This window comes from Schistocerca americana, chromosome X, assembly GCF_021461395.2.
Source record: "Schistocerca americana isolate TAMUIC-IGC-003095 chromosome X, iqSchAmer2.1, whole genome shotgun sequence".
Lineage (NCBI taxonomy): Eukaryota > Metazoa > Arthropoda > Insecta > Orthoptera > Acrididae > Schistocerca > Schistocerca americana.
Window position 1 is genome coordinate 349227781 of NC_060130.1, and position 26332 is coordinate 349254112.

The following is a 26332-nucleotide window of genomic DNA, read 5'->3' on the forward strand; positions in this document are numbered from 1 at the left end:
ATTGTTCTCACTATAAGATGAGATGCTTGTTGTAAATTGTGTAACTGCACCCCAATTTACAGATTGCATTTTCTTCTTCCTCCTGTCTGCCCCTCCCTCCCTTTTTTTCCTTCTCATCGCATTAGTCGACTTACGCACTTTTCTCCACGTACGATTGTAATCTTAGCCAATATTCACTTCCTGTACTGTTTTCATATACAGGGTGTCCGAGAAATGTGAGCGACAAACTTCGAGTGGTTGTAGATTGTGTCATGCGGAACAAAGCGAGGTTAAGAACCCGTGTGTGGTAACATCAACCGACGACGCTACAGAACGACGAAGTTGTAAACGTCGGCTCCAGCCATTAGGTCATTGCTCCCGCAGCAAACGTGACTTTATACGCTGACGGAATGTAGGCAGAACGTCTCGCACGTTATCTGTTATTCAATGACAGCGACTGATTGCCACGACCGCCAGTGGAGAAAATAGATATAGCTGCTCCGTAGAAAGACCTTGTCCCCTATGAATGAGATGCTCTCTTTTCTCAGTTGATGATGGTTTTGGACACAGGTTTCCACATGGAGATTATTTTTCTTCTGGAACCCTCTAAAATCTCCAGTGTTTTTCGCTATACAGCACAAAAATAATCTGTAGACGGAAACCTGTGTCCGAAACCATCATCCACCGGGACAACAGAGCATCATATTCATAGGAGATTGGGGCCTTTCTACGCAGCACCTAGCTCCATCTTCTCTACTGGCGATCGTGGCAATCAGTCGTGATCACAGAATAACAAACAACATTGCGTGACGTTCCGCCTATGGTCTGTCAGTTTAGAAAGTCACGTTTGCTGCCAAAGGGGTGGCCTAATGGCAGGCGCTGGCGCCTATAGCTTCCAGGCTCTGGAGTGTCACTGGATAACGTTTCTGGACACAGGTTCCTATCCTTGATATGCTCCTCAAGACACACTCTACAACTTCTCCAAGTTTCTGGGACATTCTGCATGTATTTCTATACTTTAAGTCTTTGAATACAATGTGGAATAAGGTTTATTTGCACCTAAATGCTTAGTGTATTTTGCAATATCATTATGGCAGTTTATCAGTTTATGTTTAGTTTACAATCTTGAACTAATATCTGTGTAAGTTGTGTAGTACAATATATTTAGGTCAGTCTTCAGGAGGTTTAGGGATTTGCAGTCGTATCTTTACAGCCCAAAACATTCAGTATATCATAACAAAATATTTATTGTTTTATACTCATATTAAATTGGAGCACTCCAGTTTGTTTTCGTATGGATGTATAAATCTTCAAATTGTCACATATCTATGGAAATGAAAGTCTTTGTATAGCTAGAAGCTCTTGCTGGTGTTGAGATGGGCTGTCTATGCCGTCTCAAGTTGTCTGATGTTGGCCTAGAAAGCAGAAAGCTGATTCACAAGAAAATATAAAATTAATGCTACTGTCGACCACTGATACTGTGTGTTGCCGTTTTTAATACTTTATCTTTGCATAACGTCTGTCGCAGGATTACATCTCTATCATAGGCTGGATTTATTTTAAATTAAGGTTATATAGATGGTCTGAGTGTACGACTTTCTAATCTGTCTGTGGCACTGTCTTCAGTAATTACAAGCTACATTTCCGAATCGTACACACATTACACAATTTTTCACGACTGAAAAACTAGGAGATTCACCAGTAGGCATTGCTGCATGTATATTGGGCTGACAAATATTAATTTGAAACGGACAGACCGCTCGACACATGTACGAATATGTATGAAGATTCGCCGTCGGCAGCCGTTCAAGGACGTGCATAAGTATACAGCGTCGCCAAAGTGTAATTTTCTGAGGCAGCAGACATTATGTGGGGCACACACCTACCCCTCATATCCAGCAAGAACATGTTATTGAGGTACACCCGTCCACAAGCACGAGAGCTATTGCCAATAGAGTAATGACTGCCAGACAGATGAAGCCATATTAGTCTAGAGCGGCCTTTTGAAACCTAAGAGCTAACATATGTGTGCACGTATGATACTCTGCGTTCTATGCATTCACATGAATAATTCTCTTACAGTGTGTGGGAGGGTACTGCTATTGCATCGTGCATCTTATTTCTTCGTCCGAACCGCTACACGTAAGGTTTCTTCCTGAGAGGGGATATGCCGAATTGCTGGTGGATGTTCATACATCTATGCGAAAACGCATGTCATCATCGTTGTTGTGCACCTGCGCTGTTTTCCGAACAAATATCGAATTAGTTTGGACGCCACGTATCCCCATCGCTGCACTGGTCCAAATGGCCCACTACCTCGGCCATCACGGTCACTCGATAGTCTTTTTTGGATTTCTTGTTGTAGGATTTAATGATATTATCGTCAAAGCTTAGGCAGATGTCAGGATGTGTCACGGGTCGTGGCTGGATAGCTCAGTCGGCGAGAACGCTGCCCACGGCAGGCGAGGTACCGGGTTCGAGTCCCGATCCCACACAAAGTTTTAATCTTATAAGAAGGTTCAGAAAGCGCACAGTCAAAGAATCATTCTGCCAGGCAAAGAGTTGTTCTTAAATTTTAATGTCATATGGTACCAGTGCCCTGAAAGAGCCAGGATTGCTTTTAGCTACATACATTATCGACTTTTAAAAAACATCAGGAAAGCAACTTGACGTAAACCAGCTAGTGACTGTATTTAGAGGATTTTGTGTCGAATAAGAGAAGGCAAACGTCGATGAGATTTTTCCCGCTGTCCATTCTACTGATAGTGAAGTTTTTTATGCTGAAGTATAAAGAAGTCCTTCTCGTTACTCATAAAATATGAGTAAGCGTACTAGCTGTAATTCCCTCGTTGATGAGAGAAAGTTTAGGCCTAACAAAGAAATTCGCGACGAATGGAGCTGTGGCTCACATCGATTCATCTTCCTCGACAAGTCTCGTTACATTACTGCAGTTCGGGAGTTCAGGTAGCAGAAATCTTAAAACTCTGTAGATTACAAACTGCGAGTTCGTGATTGGCAGCAGTAATAAAGACTATAAAATGAGAAGCGAACTTCTGGGCTTCAGGTGCAGTTTGGAGCATTTCTTCTGCGCGCGGTGACAAAAACTACAAAGAAAGATCTGTTAATAAAAGAGGGGCGGCTGCAAACAAACTTTGAAAGTTACATTATACTGGTAGCAGGGTGCGAATTAAGTAAAAGAATTCCGAATGTTCGTGCAGAAGTTGTTTCCACCCGCAGTGAGATGAAAAAAGTGGTCACTGCGGATACTCTCGTCCGGAGCCACTGCGATTAAACAGCAGCGATTAACGGGCCTGTGCTCACATTAACATCGATGCGCCCGGATTCTAGTCCGCCACTGATTGCTTAAATGGGGACATTTACGGTGAGTCGGGCCAGCTGTGACGTCAGCACGCTCTCGAATGCCGTCGCTGGATGTCGCTCATTCGAAGGTAAAACACAGCTCTTGCTTCGAAAATGGTGCGCGCACACACACAGAAAGAATTACACTTGAAAAGGCTTCTCATTTCCTACATAAAATGCTTGCTGTCACCTGTAATCTAGAGCGCTTCATCAAGACACATGGGCGTTCTGATAGATTTGATATACGTACATACAGGAGGAGCCAAAATTTTTCACCTCATGGAACGTTTTATTCGTTGAAGACATTTGTTTTGTCTTGCCGCCCAAACAAACAGCGACGAACAGTTCATGTAAGAGAGTCCAATGCTTTTTTTTTTCATCTTCATCAATCACGGACATACAGATATCAATTTTATTCTTCAAATAGAGTCGTGGAATTAACATGATAGAATAGTGTATCTGTATAAAAAAATCTGTGATTTAACTTTCCTCTTAGTATTATAAGAAATTGAGGATTAAAAATAAGTAATCTTCATGTGGAATGTATCAACAGGTTTCATGTAATTATTAAAGATGGTCGTCCCAAATTACGACTGTATAAAATTACTTTAATTTATTGCGATCGCAATTTCCAGTCTTTTCTTCGCGAAATTTAAAATAAAAAATATGCACGCAGGCAAGCGGAACCAGATGAACATGAGGAATATGTTATTGTAGTGGTTTTCTTGTGGTTTTGTGTTTGTTCGTGCACAGTATGACTGAGAGACCGTTCGTACTCGTTTGATTTTTGGATTAGCGAGGGTATTTATGCCGGTATCCATAGCTGCATTTGATATTTCCTGAAGACGAGTAATATTTGAATTACAGTCGCAATAATTAAAAATTAAGTAAGTTGAAATGACCAAGTTTAATAAAAATACATTGAATATGGGTATTTTGTGCTGCTTTTGAGTCGTTTGAATGACGCGCCTCCTGGAACTGGAAATTTACGTCAATCTCCACGGAAACTAGCGCCATTGAGATAACGCAGTACGTGATGCTTACACTGCTCTATGCGGAGAGTGTAGAGGGAAGTAAACTGCTATGCGCATAACTGCGAGCTCCAGTGCGTGGTTATTACGTAGATCTACACAGATAAGAATGGTTTGGTGGCAGAAGAAAGCCAGTGCTTTTTGGATTCAAGTCTTCGGTTAGGCAATGTATTCTACATAACTAACAGTTGGGTATTGATTTGTATTTACCGAGTAAAACTGCGGTCTCATTTCCGTACATCCCGTTATTGAAGCAAATACTTTGGCTACAAACGCAGAGGAAATTCAAACTTCCGTGTACTGAATTATGATAGTGTTTCCTGAAACGTCCATATGATTTCAACACTGGCGCTAACTAAATGTAGAAGTTGATAAAACAGGGAATTATTTTTGTACTATGAAATTCTGTACGTTGTCATTTGAAATATTTCCGACCAGTTTTCAATAAAGTTAGCATATTTTAAATAACCAGTCATGCCTCTGTTTTGTTCATTTGGCTGATTTGTTTTCTAGCAACGACACGCAACGAATTATACGTCGTAATTTATTAGTGACACCCGATCTGTAGCGGTAATCGCGGTATAATTCCGCGGTTTTATAGCTAACGGGTGCCTGAGAGCTTTCATAAATAACAATAACATCGACACTGGCGTAACCACAGGAATTTATTTTTTTTAACGGCACCCCTCGCCAAACAATTAGCACTTGGGTGCATCATTTCTCTGCGTCAAATTTTCTTGGATGTGTACTACGTGAACGTGATACGCTTTTTGTTTTATTTACAAACAAAAGCTGAACAGTGAAGTTGGTTTGTAAATTTGAGAAAAAACTGAGTAATGGTAAAACCAAGTCTCTGATTCTGACGCATAGAGTGTGTAGAAATAGATGTTTCTCAAAAATTAAAACCCCAGGCTATAGAGAGAGATGTTTGATTTTAGGTCACCCTCTATGTATGTTTGTAATCAGTTCTCTGACGTATCATTTCGTCCTGGGGTTAATTTTAACAGGCTTCACGTGAGAGCGTCGGGTATGATGGGAGCGCTGCTTCACGTTTCGAAATGCTTTCGTAGAGAAATTCCCTGTCTTACTGTCTTAGGTCCAAACTGAAGATAAACACTAGCTGATCACTTTCCTTTTTTGGAACTTCAGAAGTTGAAAACTGTACTTAGTTTACGAAAAAGCACACAAGGTCACCATCATTCCTGTGAACAACCGGATGAACAGGAAAAGAAATATTATGTGCTACATATGTAACAAGGGCCCGGGAGTAGACAACATTCCATTAGAAATACTGACAGCCTTGGGAGAGCCAGTCCTGACAAAACTCTACCATCTGGTGAGCAAGATGTATGAGACAGACGAAATTCCCTCAGACTTCAAGAAGAATATAATAATTCCAATCCCAAAGAAAGCAGGTGTTGACAGATGTGAAAATTACCGAATTATCAGTTTAATAAGTCACAGCTGCATAATACTAACGCGAATTCTTTACAGACGAATCGAAAAACTGGTAGAAGCCGACCTCGGGGAAGATCAGTTTGGATTCCGTAGAAATGTTGGAACACGTGAGGCAATACTGACCCTACGACCTATCTTAGAAGAAAGATTAAGGAAAGGCAAACCTACGTTTCCAGCATTTGAAGACTTAGAGAAAGCTTTTGACAATGTTGACTGGAATACTCTCTTTCAAATTCTGAAGGTGGCAGGGGTAAAATACAGGGAGCGAAAGGCTATTTACAATTTGTACAGAAACCAGATGGCAGTTATAAGAGTGGAGGGGCATGAAAGGGAAGGGAGTGAGACAGGGGTGTAGCCTCTCCCCGATGCTATTCAATATGTATATTGAGCAAGCAGTAAAGGAAACAAAAGAAAAATTCGGAGTAGGTATTAAAACCCATGGAGAAGAAATAAAAACTTTGAGGTTCGCCGATGACATTGTAATTCTGTCAGAGACAGCAGAGGACTTGCAAGAGCAGTTCAACGGAATGGACAGTGTCTTGAAAGGAGGATATAAGATGAACATCAACAAAAGCAAAACGAGCATAATGGAATGTAGTCGAATTAAGTCGGGTGATGCTGAGGGAATTAGATTAGGAAATGAGACACTTAAAGTAGTAAAGGAGTTTTGCTATTTGGGGAGCAAAATAACTGATGATAGTCGAAGTAGAGAGGATATAAAATGTAGACTGGCAATGGCAAGGAAAGCGTTTCTGAAGAAGAGAAATTTGTTAACATCGAGTATAGATTTTAGTGTCAGGAAGTCGTTTCTTAAAGTAGTGTAGCCATGTATGGAAGTAAAACATGGACGATCAGTAGTTTGGATAAGAAGAGAATAGAAGCTTTCGAAATGTGTTGCTATAGATTAGATGGGTATATCACATAACTAATGAGGAGGTATTGAATAGAATTGGGGAGAAGAGGAGTTTGTGGCACAACTTGACCAGAAGAAGGGATCGGTTGGTAGGACATGTTCTGAGGCATCAAGGGATCACCAATTTAGTACTGGAGGGCAGCGTGGAGGGTAAAAATCGTAGAGGGAGACCAAGAGATGAATACACTAAGCAGATTCAGAAGGATGTAGGCTGCAATAGGTACTGGAAGACGAAGAAGCTTGCACAGGATAGAGTAGCATGGAGAGCTGCATCAAACCAGTCTCAGGACTGAAGACCATAACAACACATATATGTAACATAATATAATGGCTCGTCACAGTGGTAAGACACGTTCCCGTCAGTTACCGAAGTTAAGTGCTGTCGGGCTTGTCTAGCACTTGAATGGATCCCCGTCCGGGTCTGCCGAGTGCTCTTGGCAAGTGGGGTGCGCACAGCCTCTGTGAGGCCAGTTGAGGAGCTACTTGACTGAGAAGTAGAGGTACCGGTCACGAAAACTGACAATGACAGGGAGAGCAGTGTGCTGACCACATGCTCCTCCGTATCTGGTGACACCTACAGCCTGAGGATGACACGGCGGCCGGTCGGTACCGCTGGGCCTTCAAGGCTTGTGTGGATGGTGTTTATTTGTTTTCATATGTAACATAAAGAAGGAAGAAAATGACTATAATGACTACCTAACAACCATCTAGGTATATGCCTGTTGTATTTGAGCGAACACAACGAAAATGTAAGTCATTCTGTCGTGGAAGAAATTTGAGCTCTTCTTGCGATGGACACGAGTTCAGCATCTTACCCATCGCAAAACATCACTAGCTGCTTTGCATACTTTCGAAAAGTGTGACTATGTTTATGGCAGATCTTTCGAATTGGTAAAGCGCAACGCACTAACAGTAGAAACTCAGGTCTCATCTTGAGCTAGATACATATTTTTATTCACTAATAATATTTCATTGAGTTTCATTGCTGCATCGGTCTTATTGTAAATTATACACACATCAAAAAAAGTTTTGCATCACCCCGGTTCCCAGAACTCCTGAAGATAGACATTGACTGTGGATATTGTATTACAGACACAGCCCATTTGAGTGCTCACTAAACCCGCCCAAAGGTGTAAACAACCATGCGTGAGCAGTGCCTATTAGACGGAGGAGTCCGACAGGCGATCAGTTCCAGTCATTCCACCAGGAAGGAGGTACACAGCTCGTGTTTGTAGTTCTAGCATGCCTAGACGGTCAATACCGCGATTCGATCGTGTCCGCATTGTTACTTTGTGCCAGGAAGGGCTTTCCATATGGGAAGTGTCCAGGCGTTTCGGAGTGAAGCAAAGAGATGTTGTTCGGACATGGAGGAGATACAGAGAGACACGGATTGTTGACGATATGTCTCACTCAGGCCGCCCAAGGGCTATACTGCAGTGGATGACTGCTACCTACGGATTATTGCGCGGAGGAACCCTGGCAGCAATGCCACCATGCTGAATAATGCTTTTCGTGCAGCCACAGGACGTCGTGTTACGACTCAAACTGTGGGCAGTAGTCTCCATGATGTGAAACTTCACTCCTGACGTCCATGCCGAGGTTCATCTTTGCAACCACGACACCATGCAGCGCGGTACACATGGTCCCAACAACATGCCGAATGGACCACTCAAGGATTAGCATCACGTTCTCTTCACTGACGAGTGTCGCATATGCCTTCAACCAGACAATCATTGGAGACGTGTTTAGAAGCAACCTGGTCAGGCTAAACGCCTTAGACACACTGTCCAGCGAATGCGGCAAGGTAGAGGTTCCCTGCTGTTTTGGGGTGGGATTATGTGGGGCCGACGTACGCCGCTGGTGGTCATGAAAGCCGCTGTAACGGCTATACGATACGTGAATGCCATTCTCCGACCGATAGTGCAACCATATCGTCTTCATGGATGACAATTCGCACCCCCATCGTGCACATCTTGTGAATGACTTCCTTCAGGATAACGACATAGCTCGACTAGAGTGGCCAGCTTGTTCTCCAGACATGAACCCTATCGAACATGCCTGGGAGGGATTGAAAAGGGCTGTTTATGGACGACGTGACCCACCAACCACTCTGAAGGATCTACGCCGAATCGCCGTTGAGAAGTGGGATAATCTGGACCAATAAGACGTGCTACTTTGTATTGGAGGTACCGGTGTGTACAACAATCTGGATCACCACCTCTGAAGGTTTCGCTTTAAGGCGGTACAACATGCAATGTGTGGTTTTCATGAGCAACAAAAAGGGCGGAAATGATGTTTATGTTGATCTCCATTCTAATTTTCTGTACAGGTTCCGGAAGGAGATGAAAAACCTTTTTTGATGTGTGTATGAACTGAAGGAAATGGTGATCCGTTTAGAGCAAATCAACTTGTTATTACATCCAAATACTCCCCCTCCCCTTCTTTCCTTCTTTTTTTCCAAACGTTTTGGAACACCTCATTTGTAACTGTAAATATTGAGTGGCAAAGAAGAAAGGGAAAAAGGGAAAAGAAATTTGGGTCTTATCGCTGTTTTTACTCTGTTGTAGAATCATGGAACACACTTTTTGGTGTCGTATTGAAACATTTATAGAGAGCCAAAGTCGCCTCAGTAGAAATTAGCATGAATTTGCCAGCAGACTTATTCTGATACTCAGCACCCAGGCTAATGGCGTGTTTCATACAAATCGAGGTGGTGCAGGGTGTCAACACTGGCTTCCCATTAGGGAGAACCGTGTTTCAGATTCCAGTCCGGTTATGCATATTTAGCTTTCCCTGAATCGCTTATGGCCAGTGCCGGGCTGATTGCTGGGAACGTTACCGTGGACCGCCTTCCCCAATCCGAGCTCGTGCTTCGACTCTTATGACTTCGATGGATAGCGCTGGAAGCTTCGCGAGGCTGTTCTCCTATGATGCTGGTGCGTACAGGTAAATTTCAACGGCAGAAATTTCAAGCGAAACACAGGTGGTCCCCCAGAGGATCAACTGCGTTGTAGGGACTGCCAGCTGACCTTCAACGTATACAGTTAAATTCATACTCTGAAGACTACTGAAGAGTCCTGCAGAGACCACTTGCTATTGTACCAGTTATTAGGGCTTCTTGCAGTTCCATTCACGTATAAAGAACAGGAAGAATGATTGTTTCGACTCCTCTGTACGTACTCTAATTAGTCTAATCTTTTCCTATCGATGCCTACGGGAGCCGTACATAGAGAGTTGGAGTACATTCCTAGATGCATCATTTAAAGCTGGATCTTGAAACTTACTAAGCAGGCTTTCACGAGATTGTTTGTGTCTACCTTCATGCGTCTGCCAGTTCAGTTTCTTCAACATCTCAGTGACACTCATCTACGGATCAAACAAACCTGTGACCATTCGTGCTAACCTTCTCTGTATACGTTCAATGTCCCCTGTTAGTCTTACCTGACGCGATTCCCACACACTTCAGCAATATGCTTAGATAGGTTGCATGAGTATTTCGTAGGCAACCTCCATTGTAGACTGACTGCGTTTCCATAAGACTCTACAAATGCTGCGAAGATTGCCACCCGCTTTACCTACAACTGTCTGTGAGATGGTGCCATTTCATATCCCTACAAACTGTTACACGCAGATATTTGTGTGAGTTGACAGATGTGTTGACAAATGTAGCGTATTACTAGCAGGAGAGAGCCATTACTGTTAGACTAGACGATTGGTGATCAATCACTGGAAACAATAATCCGCAAACTATGCAGGAGTATGCGGCCGAGAAGAATCCTAAGGGTTTAAGAAGTAAGTCGCTTACAAAACATTCGTCACAACGAGTCTTCAGTACTGTTCGTCAGTCTGCTAGCCTTAATAAGAAGGATTGATGGAGGAGAGGGAAAAGATCCCAAGTAGAGTAGTGCATCTCGTCACTGTTCTGTTCGGTAACATTAGAGGGACATGGAACCGCTCAATGAACTCCAGCGGCAGACGGTACATAAGAGGCGTTTTGGCTCACAGATACATTTACTCCTAGCAAGAGTCAGCAACGTATTACTTCCTCTCATACACCTACTGCAAACTGGTCACAATGGGAAAATAAAATCAGAGAAAATCTGGCTTACCAACAAATGTTCTTCCCACGCACGATTCATGGATGGCACAGGAAAGGAGGAATGCCATCGTAAGCTACATCTACATACGTACTCTGGTAGCAAATGCATATTGCATGGCGTTGGGTACTTTGTGCTATTCCTAATCATTCCCTTCCCTATTCGACTCGCAAATGGAGCGAGGGAAAAACGATTTCCAGTATTCATGTGTACGAGCGCTAATCTCCCTTGTTTCGTAGCCACGGTCGCTGCACGCCTTACGGTCACTGCGCGCAATGAACGTTGGGAGAAGTGGTATCGTTGTGCAGTCTGTCGCAAATGTTGGGTCTCTAGACTTCCTGAAAAGCGTTGCCTCTGGCCTCCAACAATTACCATCTAAGCTCACGAAGCACTCCCATAACACTGTCGCATTGACAGAACCGACCCTTAACAAATCTAGGGGCGCTGCTTTGAGTTGCGTGGATGTCGTTTTTTAATCCCACCTGATGGGAATCCCCGTGCAGGCATCCAGATTTAGGTTTCCCGTGATCATTTAAGACAAATACCGTGATGGCTTCTGCTGTTTCCTCTGGAAGATACTGAGCACAGTCTTATAGAGAAGAGCGCCGACCACTGCCAAGTACTCAAGTGCAACTGAGTTAAGGGTAGCCTCCAACAGAGGGTGCTGAATGCAAGACCAGCTTCACGCTTCCATCGTACGTCACTCAAATAATTCGGAAATGGACATCCATCCGCAAAATGTGGATATAAGCCGACACACGGCTCCACTGAGACAATATCAACGCAATATCGGCACTATCTTAACACAGCATCAGGACCGTACCAAAAAGAGCCGAACTGGACGCTTCAGGTGATCTTACTTATCGCTTGCTGGATCCAGGACTATGCCACAGTTAAAGACAGATTAGTGTAAGAGATCTCTGTACTGTTGCCACACACAATCATCATAATACAGTTAAGTATCTGTAAGGTTTCTCTGATTAAATTATTGTAATTTATTGTTAATCTGTGTTGGTATCATTTTGCCATAGCTGTTGCATGACCCTGTTTGACCCTCTGACGAGGCTGTATAGCTGCTGTGAACAAGCACCCCACCTCATAACAGCAACTACTTTCGTTTGGGGGTGGGGATCTCTTCTTGCCACATGTTTAACACCAAAAGCATCTGGTGGATGCAACATGAAAGCAAGCGCGTGGCCGATTTCTCTTCCTACCCCGCACGAATTCGAGCTTGTGATCCGTCTCTACATCGTCATAGCCTGACCGTTAAACCCTAGTCTTCGGTCTGTGCTTCCTCCTTTCCTTCGAACAGTACTCACGAATGGGTCGCACACACGTTCTGTACTCCCTATCTTTTATAGGTGCAGTACACTGTCCCATAACCCTCCCAACCAACAGTAGCCAGCCATTCGCTTTCCCAACAATTAGCGTTGTGTGGTCGTTCCTGTTCATGACGTTTCACAACTTTACGCCTACATAATTAATGGTCGTGAATGAGTCAAGTAGCACACCATTACTACTGTATTCGAGCATTACAGGAGGCGCAGGGATTACAACACTGGATTAGCATTCGGGATAGCCGAGGTACAAAATTCCTTCCGGTCATCAAGATTTATGTATGTTTCCCGGCAATGATCTGAATCACCGGGCTGATTCCCTGAAACGGTCACGATCGTTTCCTTGCGATCCGAGCTCGTGCCTCGTCTCTGTTGATCGACGTGATGTTACATCGTAATCTTTTTCTTAAATGTTCCGTGAGTTTTCAACCCATTTGGTTTAGCTTAAATTTGTCCACATTTAAAGCTAGCTGTCGATAATAATAATGGTTCCCTAAGGATGGAGGTACTTCGGGACACACACACACACAGAGAGAGAGAGAGAGAGAGAGAGAGAGAAAGAGAGAGAGAGAGAGAGAGAGAAAGAGAGAGAGAGAGAGAGAGAGAGAGAGAGGGAGAGGGGGGGAGGGGGAAAGGGTGGCGGGAGGCGGAATTAATTGATTATTATTGTATACAGTACGTGTCGCACTTTCTGACTCGTTGCGTTTTTCTGTGAACATTCAAGGCGCTCACCATACACTTTCCTTCACTCAAACTCATTTATTACGTTTACGTCAAGTTGCATGGCGCGAACTGAAGACGACTGGGCGCACACAGGAAAAAGTAGCAGGTATACTCACTCGTCGACGACGACGAACTTGTCGCCATCGGAGCGCAGGCAGCGGCCCTTGCTGCTGAGGCGGCTTTGCTCTATGCTGATGGGCTGGCGCACCCCTGACTGGAACCACGTCCCGTGCCAGCGCGACGGGAACATGCACGCCCCTGCAACACCACAATTCAGTCTGAAAAACGTCTGAAAAAAGCAACAATTTTATGGGCGATGTATAGAAACATATCTCTGTTGACATACGTAAAATATCTATATGACTGTCTGTTACTGTCAGTTTCTATTTTTAACGTGTACTGTGGACTGTCACATGTGCAAGTGATGTATAATATGTGTGAGTTTCTGCTTAAGAGGACAACAAGAAATCCGTGAGTAATAGCTACTTCCATATTCGCCATTATCTATAGAGATGAAAAAAAAAAGAAACACTAGCGCGATGGCGTAGTGGTCAAAACACTGGACTCGCCTTCGGGAGGACGATGGTTCAAATACCCCTCTGGCCATACACATTTAGGTTTCTGTAATTTACATAAATCACTGCTGGGCGGGGTGGCGAAGTGGTCAGGACACTGGACTCGCATTCGGGAGGACGACGGTTCAAACCCGCGTCCGACCATCCTGATTTAGTTTCTCCGTGATTTCCCTAAATCTCCTCAGGCAAATGCTGGGATGGTTCCTTTGAAAGGGCACGGCCCACTTCCTTCCGCACCTATTCCCCGTCCGATGACCTCGCAGTTTGGTCTCCTCCCCCAAATCAACCAATCCTTTCCTAACCCGACCCTGTGCTCCATCTCTAGTAACCTTAAACTCTAATCGTGATTCCTTCATTCTGCAGAGAGAAATTCGTCACTATTCATAAAGTTGTGTTAGTTTATGTATGTTACAACAAAAGTACGAGACCAAAGCGACAGCTCACACATCGCAAATGTCTGTCATTAATGTCATAATACAGTGAAGCATGGTAGATGAGTTTTTAACTCGTTGCAGTAGAGACGTCAAAAAAAAAAAAAAAAAAGAATGGCTCTGAGCACTATGGGACTCAACATCTTAGGTTATAAGTCCCCTAGAACTTAGAACTACTTAAACCTAACTAACCTAAGGACATCACACACACCCATGCCCGAGGCAGGATTCGAACCTGCGACCGTAGCAGTCCCGCAGTTCCGGACTGCAGCGCCAGAATAGAGACGTCATTCCATCTAATATGAATGAAGAAGTACACTGATAAGCCGCCGGCCGGTGTGGCCGAGTGGTTCTAGGCGCTTCAGTCTCGAACCGCGCGACCGCTACTGTCGCAGTTTAGCATCCTGCCTCGGGCATGGATGCGTATGATGTCCTTACGTTAGTTAGGTTTAAGCAGTTCTATGTTCTAGGGGACTGATGACCTCAGATTTTAAGTCCCATAGTGCTCAGAGCCATTTGAACCATCTGAATTGATAAGCCAAAACATTACGACCACCTGCTTCATAGCTCGCCGGCCGCGGTGGTCTAGCGGTTCTGGCGCTGCAGTCTGGAACCGCGGGACGGCTACGGTCGCAGGTTCGAATCCTGCCTCGGGCATGGGTGTGTGTGATGTCCTTAGGTTAGTTAGGTTTAAGTAGTTCTAAGTTCTAGGGGACTTATGACCTAAGATGTTGAGTCCCATGGTGCTCAGAGCCATTTGCTTCATAGCTCGTTTGTCTGTCTTTGGAACGAAATAGTTTGTTGGTAGGTTTGTGGAGGTATGTGGCATTAGACGTCTACGAACAGGTCATGTAATTCGCATAAATAACGGGTCGCTGATTTGTGTACGCGGTGATGGTGCGACAGCGAACCAGATGGATTCCAAAGGATTTACATCAGGCGAATTTGGTCGCCGAGACATCAACGTGAGTTCACTACAATGCTCCTCAAACCACCGTAGCACGGTTGTGGCTCCGAGACACGGACAATTATACTGCTGATAGATGAAATCGCCGTCGGGGAAGACGTCAAGCATAAAGCTGTCAGCGTGTCTTCGGTTACTACCGCAGGTCCTGTGCAAGCGTAGTAGAATGTCTCCCGCAGCATAATACTGCTCCGCCCGCATCTCGTGGTCGTGCGGTAGCGTTCTCGCTTCCCACGCCCGGGTTCCCGGGTTCGATTCCCGGCGGGGTCAGGGATTTTCTCTGCCTCGTGATGGCTGGGTGTTGTGTGCTGTCCTTAGGTTAGTTAGGTTTAAGTAGTTCTAAGTTCTAGGGGACTGATGACCATAGCTGTTAAGTCCCATAGTGCTCAGAGCCATTTGAACCATAATACTGCTCCCACAAACCAACGTCCGTGGCGCGCTGCACGTTTCGAGCCGCAGTTCCCCTTGATGACTACGTTTGTGGAGACGACCGGCGGCCTAGTGTAGCAAAAATGTGATTCATGGAAGAGCCGAAACGTTTCCATTGATCGACGGGGATTCCGATGGCCCCGTGCCCACTTCAATCATAACTGACGATGTCGTTGGGTCAACATGTGAACACTTAGGGGTGGTCTGCTGCGGAGATCCATGTTTAACAATGTACGACGAAAGGTGCGCCCGAAACAATTATGTGTGTCCCAGCATTGTGCTCTTTCGGCAGAGATGCCACAGATCACCATCTATCCTACTTTACAGAGCAGACAAGCCTCCGAACCCCACGTTCTGTGAAGAGTCGTGGACGTTCAACCACTTAGCGCCTAGTGGTAGTTTCACTGTCCTAGCTCTCTCCGTAGATGCTCACGACAGTGGCACGTAAACAGTCGACCAGCTTCGCCGTTTTCGAGACACTCGTTCACAGGCTCTGTGTTATAATAACCTGCCCTTTGTCAAAGTCGCTTATCTCAGTGAATTTTCCCGTCTGTCAGAGTGATCCTCCTTTCATGTCTGCTCACATACTTTTATTACCGCGTCACGAGCTCGCAAAACTACCAGGCGGCATCCAATGTTGCTGTGAACTGTGGTTATACGGTTTTGGCTTATCAGTGTAGTATCATATGGGAAAATCCTACCGTAAAAATGGTTCAAATGGCTCTGAGCACTATGGGACTTAACAACTTTGGTCATCAGTCCCCTAGAACTTAGAACTACTTAAACCTAACTAACCTAAGCACATCACACACATCCATGCCGGAGACAGGATTCGAATCTGCGACCGTAGCGGTCGCGCAGTTCCGGACTGAGCGCCTAGAAAATCCTACCGTAGAGCACTGTTTATTAGGCACTAACGCATACCAAACAAGTAAATGTTAAGTAGTGGGTCAAAAAATACTCTGGTTACTGTTAAAGTATTTTTAGTTCCAAAAAAATAACATTGTCCTTCGGTATCGTAGATTGCTATAACACGAATTTCAAAAGAAAGAAACTGATAAATTCCTGGAGAGGCAAACGCAACACCTTGCTATTAGACTCATGCTGAGAATAACGAAACACATACCAAACAAGGAACAACGAGACAGGAGGTAGTATTTACATTTCGACTGGGTTAAGAAATTGTGTAAAAGAGACACTTTTTCTGCATATCTTGCTACTTTATACGCAATCAGAAATTTGCTTAGTGATTATGTATTTCAAATCCTTCTCGTTGCAGAGATTTCTTGCCTTAACATCGACTATATTCGGCTGAATATCCGAGAAGTATTTGAATGTCCGTTACTTTATTTGAAATAAAAAATTTCTTTGCACTATTGGCCCGTTTCAACGCCCATATGATTTTCTAGTGTATACGAGCTTCCGACCTTATATAATGCCTCGACAGATCGCATGTAATGTTAAGTACGATGCTCAGTATATGTAACAAGCATCTGAATCCTAAGAGCTCACTACACCTTTCCCATGACGTAACAGCATGTAACGGAACACTCATGTATACCCCGATGTTCAGTGACGCACCAAAGGTCTCATATACATTTGGAAATTACCAAGGTGTAAAAACTGGTCATTTATCTGAAGTTATTATTTATTTCAAGTACAGTAGCTTATTCTGCAGGAGAATGGTTCCACTTAGCAGGTTCATGAAGGCTGCATATCGCAGTTCAACTTTTGTGTCGATGTAGCACACATCAATAGCCACCAGTTCCCTACAAGCAGCAGCGGGAAGAGAGATAAGTAAAATCGTAGAATAACGTAAAATATATTGGAAGAAATTTGTTTGTACGCACCACCCTTCGAACACGATCTACTGAGAATGAGATTTTCAAATGGCTCTGAGCACTATGGGACTTAACATCTATGGTCATCAGTCCCCTAGAACTTAGAACTACTTAAACCTAACTAACCTAAGGACATCACACAACACCCAGCCATGAGATTTTCACTCTGCAGCGAAGTGTGCGCTGATACGAAACTTCCTGGCAGATTACAACTGTGTACCCGACCGAGACTCGAACTCGGGACCTTTGCCTTTCGCGGGCAAGTGCTCTACCATCTGAGCTACCGAAGCACGACTCACGCCCGGTACTCACAGCTTTACTTCTGCCAGGAGAGCTTCTGTAAAGTTTGGAAGGTAGGAGACGAGGTACTGGCAGAAGTACAGCTGTGAGTACCGGGCGTGAGTCGTGCTTCGGTAGCTCAGATGGCAGAGCACTTGCCCGCGAAAGGCAAAGGTCCCGAGTTCGAGTCTCGGTCGGGCACACAGTTTTAATCTGCCAGGAAGTTTCACGATCTACTGAGTTCACAATGCACTCACGATATTTTTGTTTTGTTACGTTCGCACATGTTCGTCTACGTAGCTGAGTGGTCAGTGCAGATAGCTGCTGTGCAGAAAACCCAGGTTCGATTTCCGATTTTTTCTTGGTGGGAGGACTGGACCGCAGCCTCGTGATGCCAATTCAGGAACTAGGCCTACCTGATAGGGAGGTAGTGGCTTCAAGCTCTAAACAACGACAACGGCCGGGAGAGCGGTGTGCTGACCCCAAGCCCCTCGGTCCGCAACCCGTTGTCTAGTGGCTGCCTCTGGATCACGAGGTCCTGGGTTAGATTCCCGGGCAGGTTGGGGATTTTCTCTGCCCGCGGACTGGGTGTTTGTGTTGTCCTCATCATTTAATCATCACCATTCGTGACTGTGGCTAGGTTGGGCTGTGTACAAAAATTGGACTGTGTAAAAATTGAGACTTTGTACGGGCGCTGATGACCGCGCAGTTGAGCGCCCCACAAACCAAATAATCACCACCCAAGCCCCTCCATTCCGCATCCTCATTAAGCCGCGTGGGAGAGGATCACACGGCGACCGGTCGACATGGCATGATCTGCAGGGCCTGATCGCGGAGACTAGTTTTTTCGTTTTCGTTTCTATTGCTGTTTGCACCCGCATAGATATCGATACTGTCAAAGATGGAACAATTATTGACAGAACAATCGCGGCATTATTTTGGACCAGTTTTGAGAACGCAATGCTGTTTTAAATGAAGAATTCCAACCTTGAACTGACAGCATTAAGGTCTAAACATTTCACTCCTCCATTGTGTTTCCCGGTGAACACACGGCTGTACAGAGGACACACATTGCTGTATTCTTGACGATTCGACCGCGTGCAAATTGTTATCTTGTGTCGTGTCAATCATTGACAGGCTAGAGCCAAATTTGCTTGCATGCACGAGCATAGCGTATAGGTATATAAAGAGAATACGCTACTGCCGCAGTCGTACGCTGGACCTAGTATTTATGGTGTTGCGAGAGCCTTCCCTTTACTTCGTCTAGAACAATCTTCGTCATACTCGGGGATGTTCTTTCGAGGCGCGGCGGCAGTAACGAGATACGCAGGTGACATGAATTGACTTGGAAACTTTAAAATAGAAGCCCATTCGCTGCTCCGCTTGGTGGAAAAAAAAAACAGTGTACCGGAAAAAGAAGTAGATAGTCTACAACACATCCGTTGCAGTTACGAGTAGAATGCTAAGACCAAAAGCTGCATCATTCTGTTTGTTCCGTCAACTTCGTATTATTATTTAAATTTTTAAAGTCATTTCAGCAGAGTTCTCATTTCGTAACTACTAATGGACCACTTATGTTTCTTTAATGAAATAAAGCAATCGAAACCTGTAGAGCATTTTCATGACCTATTCCAGCTAGACCACACCAATATGCTCCTCGTAGCAGACAGAACTACCGTCTGATAACTGCATGAAGTGACAGACATTTCACTGGGTTGTAAACTTGAAAGTCTTTTACGAAATGGCAAAAAATTCATGTGGAAAAACTACTGATACTTTACTGGGAAGGGAAAATCCCCACCAAAACCTCCTCAGATTTAATGATAAAATGGCACAGTGGATAGCCTGTCAAAATTGAACACAGATCAAGCATGAAAATTGGAGAAGGTGTACTGTTGAACTGTGAGAAAAGAAGCAAAATAGAAACAGTGAACGCTCCAAGCTCAAGATGTGCAAGATCGAGCAAACTGCAAGAATCACGGCATCGTGATTGTGTGGTCACGGTGTTGGGCTACAAAGTGGGAGATCCGCGTTCAAGTCCCCTCGTGACCCCTATTTTTTTTTTCACAAAATTATGAACTTACCTTCCGGATATTGATGTGTCCGTTCTCCTTGTCTTGGCAATTGTCATACTATGCATTGCTTATAGATTATGAGTCACGTGGTAAGAATATTTTACCGTCGCAAGTAAATGTGATGAATAGTGAGAGCATCCGTGATGCCCCACAGACCTCTCGCAGAAATGAGAACAACAGATAAACCGGTGTGAACTATGTTACAACAGAGGAATTCAAGAGTCAAAACTTAAAAAAGGGAACGCCAGGGTTATACCTTGTAATACTTGTGTCGAACAAATAGGGGGAATGTACATCTAGATGTCCCTTCCTTACACCTCGCTGTTGCAAACGGACGTTACACAACGACACAGACACAAACCTGAATACAGCGGACACACACTTCAATGACTGAACGGAAAGTTCATAATTATGTGAAAGAAAATGGGGCACAACAGAGATCTGGACACGGCTCTCCCCCTTCGCAGTCCAACATCGTGACTACATAACTACGATGCCTTGGCTATTCAGGATCGTTCCATGTCGCTCATCTTGAGCTTGGATTGTACTCTGCTTCGATTTTGCTTCTTTTATCACAGTTCAGTACACCTTCTTCCTGTTTTCATGCTTGATCTGTGTTCGGTTTTTGAGGGGCTGTCCACTGGCCATCTTACCAATATGGTTCAAATGACTCTGAGCACTATGGGACTTAACATCCTAGGACATCAGTCCCCTAGAACTTAGAACTACTTAAACCTAACTAACCTAAGTACATCACACACATTTATGCCCGAGGCCGGTTTAGAACCTGCAACCGTAGCGGTCGCGCGGTTCCAGACTGAAGCGCCTAGAACCGCTCGGCCACAACGGCCGGCTCTTACCAATAAATCTGAGGGGGTGCGATGGGGAGTTTTCCTTGTGAGAAAACTGTAACGCTGACCGAACAATGGGATGTCACCTCTGGTAATGGGAAGAGGAAAATTGAGATTATGAACATACTACTTCTTCGTTGGTTTATCGTTCACTCTGTTATTGCCATGTGTCGGAAGTTCCATGCGGCTTTTCGCGGATGATGCTGTAGTATACAGAGAAGTTGCAGCATTAGAAAATTGTAGCGAAATGCAGGAAGATCTGCAGCGGATAGGCACTTGGTGCAGGGAGTGGCAACTGACCCTTAACATAGACAAGTGTAATGTATTGCGAATACATAGAAAGAAGGATCCTTTATTGTATGATTATATGATAGCGGAACAAACACTGGTAGCAGTTACTTCTGTAAAATATCTGGGAGTATGCGTGCGGAACGATTTGAAGTGGAATGATCATATAAAATTAATTGTTGGTAAGGCGGGTACCAGGTTGAGATTCATTGGGAGAGTCCTTAGAAAATGTAGTCCATCAACAAAGGAGGTGGCTTACAAAACGCTCGTTCGACCTATACTTGAGTATTGCTCATCAGTGTGGGATCCGTACCAGATCGGGTTGACGGAGGAGATAGAGAAGATCCAAAGAAGAGCAGCGCGTTTCGTCACAGGGTTATTTGGTAAGCGTGATAGCGTTACGGAGATGCTTAACAAACTCAAGTGGCAGACTCTGCAAGAGAGGCGCTCTGCATCGCGGTGTAGCTTGCTCCCCAAGTTTCGAGAGTATGCGTTTCTGGGTGAGGTATCGAATATATTGCTTCCCCCGACTTATACCTCCCGAGGAGATCACGAATGTGAAATTAGAGAGATTCGAGCGCGCACGGAGGCTTTCAGACAGTCGTTCTTCCCGCGAACCATACGCGACTGGAACAGGAAAGGGAGGTAATGACAGTGGCACGTAAAGTGCCCTCCGCCACACGCCGTTGGGTGGCTTGCGGAGTATAAATGTAGATGTAGATGTGTAACGTGATTAGTTTCATTAATTAAGTTCTCAGTCTCTCTTCGACTGATTATTAACTGATTCAGCACTGAGTGATAGATCTACAGCCGCCTCTTTTGAATATTTCCAACCAGTATAAAAATTGTCAAGTTACTATTTACACAAACTTCTTGGGTTGCCGTCTCAAATCTAAACGAACCGCGAAACTTTCTAGCAGATTAAAACTGTGTATGGTCTTTGTCTCGAACCCGCAGCCTTGATTTACCTGGGAAATGCTTTTACCGACTGAGCCATCGAGGTACAAATCAAGACCATCATCCACAGCTGCTTCCTTGCTTTCTAAAGTACATACAAGCTCAACAACGTAAATTGCTCGGCTTACACTTTTAGAAAAAGTGTAGCCACAGCTAGGGTTTGTTCCCAGAATGAATCTTTGACGCTGCAGCGAAGTATGCGTTGTTTCGGAAGCTCCTGGCAGATTCAAACTGTGTGACAAAATGAGTCTAGCACCTCGCAACTTGGTATATTTCGTACCTCTTGTATTTGGAGGGTTTCTAAATATCACAGTCAGGTGTGAAAACAAGTAGACTATACAGGCAGATCTCGTATCATTATTTTTGTTTCTCTCTGTAATTAGAGAGAAACAGTTTGACAGACCAATTTACGAAGCGTTTCAGTATTGTTCGGGAAGAGTATGGTAGACTGCGCTACATAGGACATGTGACACGCTGAGTGGGCTACATCTCAGCATGAGGTTATCATCCTTAAAAACGCAATCCTGAAATGCACAATAAGTAGTCAGAAACCTCCTCTAAGCATGCCGTTCGCCTTCCCATAACTTATCTAGGTCCAAGTCAGAATTCCTGAAGACAGAAGATTAATACTCCTCCACGAGTACCATTTCATAAAGGATATTGTGCCAGATGCAAAATTTGATTCACTATAATCAATAACGAACACTGTGCCAGAAACTGAGTTTTAGTTACTGTTTGGGAAGGCGATGTGGCATTTTGGGCTTCACGCTTAGCGTATGTTCTCTCGCTCCTAACAATGGAACAGTCCAATCCGACATGTTGAAACCTGCCTTGAATTTTTTTATGTAGTAGGAATACTTTGAAAGAAACACAATTTCAAAATTTTAGCTGATAAGCCACACTGCAAGTATTTTTTAAAAAATGTTGAAAATTGCCGAATTTGTAGCTCACTAAGCAGCCGGAGAAACGAACAACCCTACCATGGCTGTATCTGACAGTGCATGCGCAACACGGCAGGCTCATAGCCTTGGCTGGGGGCGCATTGGTAAAAAGATAACACGGCATAACGCGATAGTAATTTGTAAAGCGAACTTCAGTTTCTGTTGATAATTTCTTTGACACAATTGTTCATAGTTGCTATTTGCTCGAACTGGCAATTCATTTAACATCCATAGTAATTAGCAGTTGCCTTTGCGGTATCCACCGCCGGCCGGAGTGGCCGAGCGCCTCTAGGCGCTTCAGTCTGGAATCGCGCGACCGCTACGGTCGCAGGTTCAAATCCTGGCTCGGGCATGGATGTGTGTGATGTCCTTAGGTTAGTTGCGTTTAAGTAGTTCTAAGTTCTAGGGGACTGATGACCTCAGCAGTTAAGTCCCATAGTGCTCAGAGTCATCTGAACCATTTTGAACCTTGTATTTTCTTCACTTATTTTTGGTAATAACATCTGTCTTTATGTAGCTTCCAGAGTTTCACACCAATGTGGAATCCAATTAATGTTTTCAACCTTCCATAGATGAAATATGAAGAATGTGGCATGTAACCGATATCACTTACTTCTCCTGAAGACCAACATATGCGTTATTTATTAATTAACATCTTGGACATTCATTCGAATTATGTTGACATTTCGATAGAAATTGTGGAAACATCAGAAAAAAAACAAGAAATTGACGAGTCTATGAACTGTGGTTCGAATGATGATTGTTGTTCTAATTAAAGTCCAGAACAAAAATACAGTATCATCCTAGCCCAAAGAAAACATGTGCAGTAATACCTCTCAGTGACAAAGAAAAGCCTAGTTACCTGTGGTTAAACGAAGGAAGGCGGAAATGGTTAAACAATTTGCATAGCCGGTTTCGTTTCGTAAAATCTGAACGTGAATTGTATAAGTGGAAGAAAAATTTACATGAAGTATACGCCAAAATTAAACTCACAAAACTGTGAAATAAAAACGGTTCGAAAGATCTAGAACTGTTCGTGAGAGTTAGTGCACCATCACTGACAAAGATCTGTAAGACTGGGCCCTCTGAACTGCAAGTGAGGTGAACATTACTCATTTCCTTCTTTCTACGACCTAGTTAGAGTCAGGAAATTATACTGTAAAGGAAGTCGCAAAATTACGAAGTTTACTTCAAGTAAACCTGTACAGGAAATGCCGTTAATAGGCAATACTATAGAGGTATTTATAGTTGATGTGAAGATGACGCTTCTTTTTATCGCCTTAAATTGCTCTGTACAAAGCCAGTCAGTCAGGTTTCACACAAGAACTGCATCCAAACCGCAGTTTATCATTTTGTGTGAAAAAAGGCTAAGTCGATTGTGCAATTAGTGACTGGTATGACACATTCATACACAACAATTCCAGTGATAAACATCTGTGAATTACTGTTTCTGCAGCTTTATATCTACCTACAGGAAGCTCAATGCAAATTAAGACCGAAAATATCAAAAAATGACAGTTTAGTTGCAAAAATCTTGCAGTCGACGTAGCAAAATCTCGAAAACTGGGAGAGAATAATTTTTAACGTTACATCCAAAACGTCTTCTTACCAACTACAGAAAATAATTCATTATTTTTGTTGAACCCATGGTCTGAACATAAGGACACCGCTGTCTTTAACAGACGGGCGAAAGCACTGTGAACATAATTCGGATTCCACCCAGAACTAACAGTGTAAGTCAGCCTCTTGATATAGAATTTTTTTCAACAGTGTAAAGCTTTTTTCAGGAAATTGTCGGATAATTTCCGATAGCTCTTAGTCATTTCAGGTTTGTCAGCGGTGCAGTATTGTTAAATTTCAGTTATTTGTGCACTGTCAGTTTGAATTACCATGTTTTACGAATTTGAAAAAGCATGTAGCACGATACGCGGAACAACGGCCACGACCATTTATTGCCCCTACATGAAATGTTTTCGCAGTTGCCAATATTGCAACTATTAGCAGTGTAATGGAATGGCGACAGTGGAATACCGACACTGGGCAAGCGACTTTCAGTTGAAATATCTCCCCTGTACGGGAATATACCTAATGAATGTACGTGTTCAGGTTGTGGACACATGGCCGATGGCATATGGAAGTTTGGGCCTTGCTGTGCGGCGTGCTCGGATAGGCTAAACGTAAGGCGACCGTTCGCGGTTAAGTGGGTAATACGAGTTCCGGTCCCGGTCCGGCACAAATTTTCACTGTCGTAATTTCATTATACAGATGATGGTTGTCCTATTCGCAACTGCGGATACATTTTATGTGTTTCATAACGGCAGTGGTCGCCACATTGCCTGTTCCTTCGGATATGCACGCAAGCCCGAAGGAACTTCGGATCACACTTCTGAACATCACAGGCACTGCAACAAGACAGGCACTGCCACATCGTATCGTATCCTCTACAGCCTGCTTTCCATATTCTAGTCGCGGTGTGCCCCTGCTCCTCTTTGTTTTCCTCTTCTAGCGCCACGTTAATCCAAAAAATGGTTCAAATGGAACACATCTGGAACGCTATAAGGAACCAGTGCCGCTTCCACAACTACCGGCGCCTAATTTACGGGAGTTGCCTGATGATCTGTGCGTTGATTTCTGGTGGCACGTACGTTCAGAAACCTACCAAGCACTTGTCCAATCCATGCCACGCAAAATTACTAGTGTATTGCGTTCCATAGGTGGGCCAACATACTATTAAACAAGTGGTCATAATGTTTTGGTTCATCTATGTATGTAAATCCAGATTCCCAAACGTTTCGCAAAAATTTAATTGTAAATATGTAGTAAAATAGTACTGTTTGGTAATGGAGAGAAAGACATCGCTACAGTCCAGCTTCCAAAACATCTGTTTAGTTTTAAAAGCGAAGAGGAAGTTCTCTGTGTTCGCGAAGAAAAGCCCTGTAGGAGGGGCTGCGTGAGTCAGGTGCAGCCCGAAGTGCGTCACCGCCGTCGTGCAGTCTTTGGAAACGAACGTTCTTTCAGTGTTATTCACCGGCGTGGAGCGAAAGTAGAACGGAAGAAAGAAAGAAGCCAGAGCGGGCATTTCCCGCGTCTCAGTCCGCTTCCAGCGCTCAGCTTTTTGTTCCTTACTATACTTGCCTAAAACTGGACAAACCGTATTCACTTTCTACAGCGACGTAATTTACTAAAAACATACAAACAAACACGAAAAATTTTAAACATCGCTTCATCATCTTACTTCATTTGATAAACATCAACGTACTTTCGTTTTTTCTTATTGAGGATCATTCTCTACTGCTGTTCAGTTCTGCACAGATAACGCAATTACAAGAGTGAAAAAACAGATAGCCTCGAGAAAAGAAATGGGTGCTGACCCCGGTAAGGAAGTAGTTGATTTTATAAATCACACATTGCATTTGTCGACTGCAAGAAAGCATGTGGCAGAGTACACCTGCACCAGCAAACCGATTAACACCTAAAGTCAAAGATGCCATGTCACTAGTTGCCTATAACGTCAATGAGGCGCAAAAAGAACTTGAATTAGTACAGAAACAAGTAGGGAAATCTCTAAAACAGCGTTTACAGTGTGTAAACGAAGAATCCGCCTAATAGGACACTTAGCAAGTATGGGATGAGACAAACTGAACCATTAGGTGCAGACATTATTTACAAAAAAGTAATAATACTGAACGCAGCCGATACAGTAAAACACCACACGGAATCAGGCGCGCCAAATTTACTGTGCCAAGATGCAATCAAGAAAGTCACAGAAATACATAGTTTTCAGGAAGAAGCGTGAAGTACCA

General features: G+C 43.9%; 1 protein-coding gene across 1 annotated transcript in view; it reads right to left on the minus strand.

The window, feature by feature from the left end:
* Nucleotides 1–26332, minus strand: part of LOC124555708 — a 625138-nt gene that overhangs the window by 486306 nt on the left and 112500 nt on the right. Inside the window, exon 2 of the mRNA XM_047129712.1 lies at nucleotides 13015–13156. Coding sequence (XP_046985668.1) covers nucleotides 13015–13156 — 142 coding nt within the window. The remainder of the gene's footprint in view (nucleotides 1–13014; nucleotides 13157–26332) is intronic.